Source organism: Carassius gibelio, chromosome B18 (genome assembly GCF_023724105.1).
Source record: "Carassius gibelio isolate Cgi1373 ecotype wild population from Czech Republic chromosome B18, carGib1.2-hapl.c, whole genome shotgun sequence".
NCBI classification, from domain to species: domain Eukaryota; kingdom Metazoa; phylum Chordata; class Actinopteri; order Cypriniformes; family Cyprinidae; genus Carassius; species Carassius gibelio.
Window position 1 is genome coordinate 3,566,103 of NC_068413.1, and position 8,367 is coordinate 3,574,469.

An 8,367-nucleotide genomic window follows, 5' to 3' on the forward strand; every position below is an offset into this window, starting at 1 on the left:
ACTCAATATAGTTATTAACTGAATGAACAGATGTAGAGACCTCAATGCTTGGCACGTTACACAAAGCCTGTGACAATCAGTGAATAGTGTTTGAGTATGAATGGATCATTTTGAGCAGAAAATGAACTCCAAATGTCACCAAACAGCAAATTACTTAACCTAACAACAAAAGTAACCATACAACAGTGTAAATACATCTGAAAAAATAAAAATAAATAAATAAATAAATAAATATATATATATATATATATATATATATATATATATATATATATATATATATATATATATATATATATATATATATATATATATATATATATATATATTGATAGGAATTTTGGGTTTTCATGAGATGTATGCCAAAATCACCAGTATTAAAACAATAAAAGACCTGAAATATTTCAGTTGGTGTGCAATGAATCTAAAATATATGAAAGTTTAATTTTTATCATTACATTATGGAAAATAATGAACTTTTATCACAATATGCTAATTTTTTGAGAAGGACCTGTATATATATTCATGCCCAAGTGCATGATTGTAACAACGGGATCATGAATTTGATATTACTTTAAAAAATCCTGTAAAAATAACAAAGGTACAATTCTAAAGTAAAACCTAAGTTCAAACTATGCCAAATATTGAATTTTCTTTTTTAAATTGTAGCCTGAACTAAATTATTTAATGTAGGAGTTACATTTGTTTTCTGTAGTATTTACTTCACTTTTGTAAACAAAAAGAAATTAAATTAAATCAGTCCCCTGAGAATACAGCATGATGTGTAATCAAAACTTAATTTGAAGTCGACTAACACTTATTTCGTATTCAAAAAGAAACATTTCCACATTGTTTATCAATCACACCATGGCGCAGAACAAGCGAGCGCGCGCCTGAGCCACTGACTCGGCGGCGCGCGTGTGACGTCACGCAGCCGGCTTTCCTCTTTCTCTCTCTCTCCGCTCCTCCTCGCGCAGCTGCTGTACCGGTCTGCAGACATGGCGAACGTCGCAGACACTAAACTGTACGACATCCTCGGAGTATCTCCGTCAGCCACCGAAAACGAGCTCAAAAAGGTAGATACAGTCTTTTCCGCCTCGCGCTTCGTAGCGTAACGAAGCCAAAGAGACGCGCGGGATGCTGCATGTTGGTGGAGAAACTGGTGTGTTTAATAGGTTGCATGCTTTCGGGATCCTCCAGTGTGGCCTTTCCTCGGCTCTGGAAATGATTTGGGGAAGGATTTTAAAAGATGCATACGTTGTTTGTTTACTATTTGTGTCGCTGGTTAGGCTGAGAGCATCAGTCAGGTGATGCAGACAGATGAAGGTGCTTAATGCAGTCCAAGAGCATTACAGTGGAGGGAGATGCTTAGCTTACCAGCTGCTGTGCTAAACCTGAGCTTTTAGCTGATATGCAATGAGTCAGAGATGGTAAATGCAATGCCAGTGTCTTGTTTTAGGTATTTCCTCGATGTGAAACCTCGTATTTGTGTTCAGTCCTTTGTTAGAAGGTGACCAGGCTCTGGCCTCCATGCTCAAGTTGTCTGTTATGTTGGCTTTTTGTTGTTGTTGTTTGATTGTGTACACACAAAGGATTTCAGAAAGCACAGGCAGCCCCAAAATAATGTGGGATATGATGAGTTATCACACAATAAAAGAACTGGCAATGTGAATTCAAAGCCACTAGGTCAGAGAAAAAGCACGATCCATGTAATGAGCTTAGTGAAGAATACACTGCTGGGGTTCGGTTCAAGCATAACTCTGAAATCAGCTTCCTTTGATCAGTCAGATGTCTTTGGGGTCTTAGTTTTAGTACTCTGAGATTACTCACAGATTAGGAACTGTTAAAATTATAAAGGTTGTTGACAAGACATTTTAAGCAGTGTGTTATGTTATATTACATGCTATAGTGCTTTAACTAATACATTACCAATGCTAATATACTACTAATACTGTAATTAAATACTTTTTAATAAAAAATTCATTTGCCAAAATGCAAGACTATTTAAATACTCAAATTATTTCAATTGCATAAAAATAAACACATTTATAGAATAAAAAATAGGTGCAGAAACAATTTCACTTTTGAAATCACTAATAATTTCACAATTACAAAGAAATGGCAAGTAACAAATTGAATTAAATGTGAAATTTAGAATTTGAGAAAACTGAGGTAGTTTTCTTAGACTGTAATGTAAGTGTACTCCAATAGTCTTTAATTGACAAATTCAAAAAAATATTTTTCACAGTGTACAATACATGCATTTTAACCGAAAAACAATGCTTAAAAATCTGTTGTTTGTCAAATTCCAGATAATTATTATTTTTTCATTCTATGAAAATGTATTGCCAACTGGGAATCAAAATTCCTGTACAATTTTCGCACTACATTTTCTTATTAGTTTCAGACTTTAAAAACAACTTTATTTGTACATTTTCAATTATGTAATTATAAGTACTTTTTTAATAACTGCAAATGAATAATAAATGACAACATTGGAACCGACATGCAGGGGTGTTGTGGGTGGTTACTAGGGTGAATTTGGTCATTGTGAGGTGGTTACTTATTAATTAGCTAACTCAAAAGAGCTCATCTTCAAGTCCTGAAGTGTGATATGTATTACTGTTTCTATGGTGCGCACATCCCTCTTTCATCTGTGGGAAATTAATATTTGTCAGGCTGAACATCAAAGTTTCAAACTTAACTCTGATTATAAGTAATAGTTCTGCTGGCCTTATTAAATGTCTTCCATTAGTGATGTATTTGTGATTTTTACTTTCAGGCATACCGGAAATTAGCAAAAGAGTACCACCCTGATAAAAACCCTAATGCAGGTGACAAGGTGAGTTCTCTTTTTATCAGAATGGAACTTGAGTTCTGAAAGCTATTAACGTGGTGATGATAATAATAATAATTTGTGACCTGTTTGATTTAGTTTAAGGAGATCAGTTTTGCGTACGAGGTACTGACTAACCCAGAGAAGAAGGATTTGTACGATCGTTATGGGGAACAGGGCCTGCGTGAGGGTGGAGGTGGCGGAGCAGGAATGGAGGACATCTTCTCTCACATCTTTGGTGGAGGTCTGTTCGGCTTTATGGGCGGCCAGAGCAGCAGGAGCCGGAACGGAGGCCGACGGAGAGGAGAGGACATGATACATCCACTGAAGTGAGTGAATGTGAAGAAACAAAAGCTCTCTTTTAGTTTCCTGCAGAAAAATGGAGTCTTGAAGAAGGAAAATATTTTATGCATGACCTGTTTTGAAGGGATGGTTCACCCAAAAATTAAAAATTTGTTATCGTTTACTCATCTTCAAGTTGTTCCAAACCTGAATAGGATTCTTTCTTCTGTTGAACACAAAAGAAGATAATTTGAAGAATGTTGGTAACTTAACAGTTGATGGTAGCCATTGACTTCCATTAGGTGTTTTTTTTATAATATGGAGGTCAATGGCTACCGTGAACTTGATGGTTCGTGAATTAATGATATAGTAGAAAAAAGATCTGCAAACTGTTATGCTCCCTTTATTCAAAAAGTTAAAAATATCTTGGTCAAAGACCTTTGTCAGGCAAACACAAAACTTTTTGCACAAAGGGAGCATTTTACCATTTACCCTTTGATCTTGCACCTAGTCAAGGCTTTTGGATGTGCGTATTTTGACTTTTTTTTTATGTAATAAATAAATGATGACAGAAAATTTTTGGTTGAACAATCTCTTTAAGTCAACATGAAATCAAAAAGTATTTTATTTATCTTTATTTACACTGCAAATGTGGCATGTGTGCTTTCGAAGTACACAACCTCTTTAATGTTCTTCAGTGATGGCATAAATGCATTTCCACCGCAGTTACAACTGTATTATTTGATGCAATGGGCTGAGGAACCGAACAGGCATAATTTAGTCTGGCTTTCATGCAGCATTACGTCTTCACACATAATTCTAAGCAAGCTCAGAGCAGCCTTAACTCTACTGTGTAAAGATGCCTTTGTATATGATTTATCTTTACACATTATTCCAAATTTAATGAGATGGGACCATAAAATGCATTCAAAAAAGGAAAAATGTTCTTCAAACAAACGATTTTGACATTTCTTTTTAAATACCTTGATAGAGTGTCTTTGGAAGATCTGTACAATGGAAAAGCAACCAAACTACAGCTTAGCAAGAACGTACTCTGCAGTGCCTGCAATGGGTGAGTGTGTGTGTTTTATATGCTGTCTTAGAGGGTTATAACAAATGGGTACAGCTCCTAAAAAAAAAAAAAAATATATATATATATATATATATATATATAAACTTAACCTATTTCCTCAGTCAAGGGGGTAAAACAGGGGCCGTGCAGAAGTGTGCCACGTGTCGGGGCCGTGGCATGAGGATCATGATCAGACAGCTGGCTCCTGGCATGGTACAGCAGATGCAGTCTGTGTGCACTGACTGCAATGGAGAGGGTGAGAATTCATTTGGATTCGGTGAACTGTTTGTGATGCTCCGAATACAACATTTCGATTCTTGGTTGCATTTTCAGGTGAAGTGATTAACGAGAAGGACCGCTGTAAAGAGTGTGAGGGCCGTAAGGTGTGTAAAGAGGTGAAGGTCTTGGATGTGCACGTGGATAAAGGAATGAAACATGGACAGAAGATCACATTCAGCGGAGAGGCGGACCAGTCGCCCAACACAGAGCCAGGAGACATCATACTGGTGCTGCAGGAGAAAGATCATGAGGTAACACACACACACACACACACACACACACACACACACACACTGAGCAGTGTAGAGTCAATATAGAAGGACTCTAACAAAAAACTATTTTGACTATCTGTTAATTAATTGGTCATTTTTCTCAATGTATTTCCATAAAATTCATTTATAGATTTCAGTTTGCACATTATCTATTTCCATAGATATATATATATGTATATATGTGTATATGTATATGTAGATATGTATTTTTGTAAAAGTTTATTTTTAATAATCCTAAATGATTTAATGTAAATGCAATTATTATTAAAAAGCATAATTGTGTTGCATACATGATTTAAATTTTCAGTTCTAATTAATGTAATTTAATTAATTGATAATTAATGTACTTCAATTTTGTTGAATCAAAAATATTATTTGAATTAATAGTTGATATTTATTTACTGTTGCACTTTAATTTACATATGTTCTTAAATGATGTAATCGTTTACTCACCTTCCACTTGTTCCAAACCTGTATGAGTTTCTTTCTTCTGTTGAACACAAAAGAAGTTACTTTTTCCATGTTATGGAAGTTAATGACTACTGTCAGCTTGAGTAAATTATGACAGAATTTTCATTGTTAAAGTTTGAACTTTCTATTTAAGCGTATTTGAAGTGAAGCAACATTTGAATCACTTTCTGGCAGTGAGGATGTGCTGTTTTGCAGAATGGAAGTGTTTGCATTATAAGAACAGAAATATGTGTTTTTTGCTGTTGTTGTTTTACAGCACAAATATCGATGATGTCTTTGTTTACAGGAGTTCCGTCGTGATGGAAACGATCTGCACTTGGGCCACAGGATTGGTTTGGTGGAGGCGCTGTGTGGATTTCAGTTCATGCTCACGCACCTCGACGGCCGACATCTTGTCATCAAATATCCCCCTGGCAAAGTCATAGAGCCAGGTGAGCGCCACGTTGTCAATGTATTGCTCATGTTTTCGTAGGATATGCGGTAGAAAATGTTGTGTTCTCGTTGTCAGGTTCTGTAAGGGTCGTCCGAGGGGAAGGAATGCCTCAGTACAGAAACCCCTTTGAGAAAGGAGATCTGTACATCAAGTTTGACGTCCAGTTTCCAGAGAACGGCTGGATCAGCACCGAGAAACTAACGGTGAGTTTTCAACAGTGCTGTTACTGTTAACTGATATCATTAAAAATGTTCTAAATAAAGCTTAAATAAAATATAACTATTATATAAAACCTAAACTGAAAACTACTTAAGATATAAGAGATTTACTAAAATTTAAATTAAAACCAAAAAAACACAAAAATAGAAGTTAATCGTTTTATATAGTAGTATATAAATGATTTATAAACAATAGTTCATGAAAAATGCTTTAAAAAAACACTGGTTTTCAAAGTATGCACATATTGGGTAAAATTGTACATTATTATCTTCAAAGTTATTTTTACGTCTTTGCATCAGTAACGTGCCTATGATTCCCTAAATTCCTTTCTAAACTAGCTTATTATGTCTTGAAGCTATTTTTTGTTATTATAGGTTAACTAAAACAAACAAAAAAAAAAGTTTTAATTGCCTAGGAAATATATTTCATTTTTAATTTAGTTTAAACTTGATGTGCTGAAATAAAAACTAATATTATACAAATTTATAAAAACTAAATGGACATTAAAAAAAAGCAATTAAAAGTGGGGGAAAACAACAACATTAATGACTAAAACTATAACTGAAATAAAAATGAAAACTCATACAAACTATTAATAAAATCTACAGTGGTACCTATATGATACTTAAATATCGCTGGCGTGTACCTGATGAGATGCAGACTTTGGTTGAGTTCCCTGTTTCTCGTGTGTGTCTGCTCTCGCAGGAGTTGGAGGATCTGCTGCCGTCCCGTACAGAGGTTCCTGTCATCTCAGCTGACGCGGAGGAAGTTGATCTGCAGGACTTTGACATCAGTCAGGGATCGTCTGGTGGTCACCGCCGTGAAGCGTATAATGACAGCTCTGACGAAGAAGGTGGTCCGCATGGTCCAGGGGTGCAGTGCGCTCACCAATAGTCCCAGAATTCTTTGCAGAAGTCTTTTTGGTCGGACAGATTCAATCCCCACCTCCACATTCGTCATATAGTGAACCACACACACACACTTTCAGTATATATAGACATACACTTAGACTTATTTCCTGCAATCTTACCTGAAAGTACACTCATTCGTGCACTGTCTGAAAAGAAAAGACAAGCATAACTAAAGGCAATGCAAAATAATTTATTCATCACTACTTCATTTCCATTGTAGACTTTCACAGTATATATGCTCTCTGAATATCTAAAAATTAAAATTCATCGTCTGTGGGGAGACAGACTGTGTTGTTTAAGTTATAACTAACACGCACGCACGCACACAGAAAATTGTTAAAGACTGAGGCATCGTGGAGTTTCCTGGAGTTCAGTAAAATGTTCAGATGTGTTTCATTATATACTTGCCAGTTATTCAGGCACTGTCAGTCAGCTTGTACTGGTTTATATTCAGTGGCAGGACAGGATAGCATGCATGTGGGAGACACACTCTCTGCTGAGATTAATATGAAGCAAACCAAACCCAGAAGTGTTTTAATGTGCTTACTGTTTATGATAAAGGTATACGAGTCATGCATCTTCTTATTTGCCAAAGAAACACCACGGTCTTCTTAAAAGATCAGCAGCCAATGTGTGCATGCGTTGTGGGCACTACTATAAACCTGTAGGGGGCAGCATTCATCATTGGCAATTAGGAAGTGTTTGAACCGTGAATACAAGTTGCTGTAGTTCAGAGTTACTTTTGTGCTCATACATCAATAAAGTGGGTGAATGTTTTGACCGTGTGCTGTATGTTTGTAGAAATGGGTTTGAGTACCTGTCCTTCTTCAGTTTCTGTCATGCGTTGAGCTGTGGGTGCAAGGAGCTCTTTAAACCAGCCATGTTTCTAGTAAAACTTTTTAAAATTTTAGTTTCTAACTCCGGATTTACTTTCTTCATAAATGGAGGAATTGAGCAGATCTTTGATGCGGCCCTTTTTCAATCACCACAGGTTGTTTAGAAATAAAAGCCTCTTTCTGTCATGTTAGAAAAAATGATGCTTTGGTAAATCAATTTATGACCTAAACTGTAAAAATTGTGTGATACCAACTCAATACAATACTCGATACGAGATTTGTTTATTTTATTGGAAATTTTGACACTTTATCTCACTCTTTATCTCAGTTATGACAGGTCATCATTTTGACCGTTTTTTTTTTTTTTTTTCATAAATATTAATGTCAATGTCCACTTGACATATTATGACATTTGACTTAATTTTCAACATAATTAAGAAATGATGATATGTCAACTTCAAATCTTATCATAATTTTGATTTAAAGCTTGCTTTTTTTATATGGCAAAAATGGGTTTCCATAGGTTTCAAGCACCATAATGATGTAAATGATGACCATTTTAATTTTGGGGTGAAATGCTTGCATATTGATTGCTCACTGTCAGACTGAACTAGTCTAGCATTAGTATGTATATGTGTCCTCTCCTGTCTGGTCTGGAGAATACAGGAGCGTTCTCTCCTCATCTGCTGGAGTTTCCATTTCCAACAAGCCTGCACTGGTAAATCCTGATTAGGACATAAAAAGTAGACATGAGAT

General features: G+C 35.6%; 1 protein-coding gene across 1 annotated transcript; it reads left to right on the forward strand.

Moving 5' to 3' along the window:
- The first annotated feature begins 910 nt into the window (after window positions 1-910).
- On the forward strand, window positions 911-7,552 carry LOC127977250 (dnaJ homolog subfamily A member 2-like). Its single transcript, XM_052582032.1, has 9 exons — window positions 911-1,076; window positions 2,783-2,842; window positions 2,936-3,165; window positions 4,110-4,190; window positions 4,313-4,446; window positions 4,524-4,720; window positions 5,499-5,643; window positions 5,721-5,848; window positions 6,570-7,552. Exons 1-9 carry the CDS (start codon window positions 999-1,001, stop codon window positions 6,756-6,758), a joined length of 1,242 nt encoding a protein of 413 aa, XP_052437992.1. The 5' UTR covers window positions 911-998; the 3' UTR covers window positions 6,759-7,552.
- Window positions 7,553-8,367: the final 815 nt, after the last annotated feature.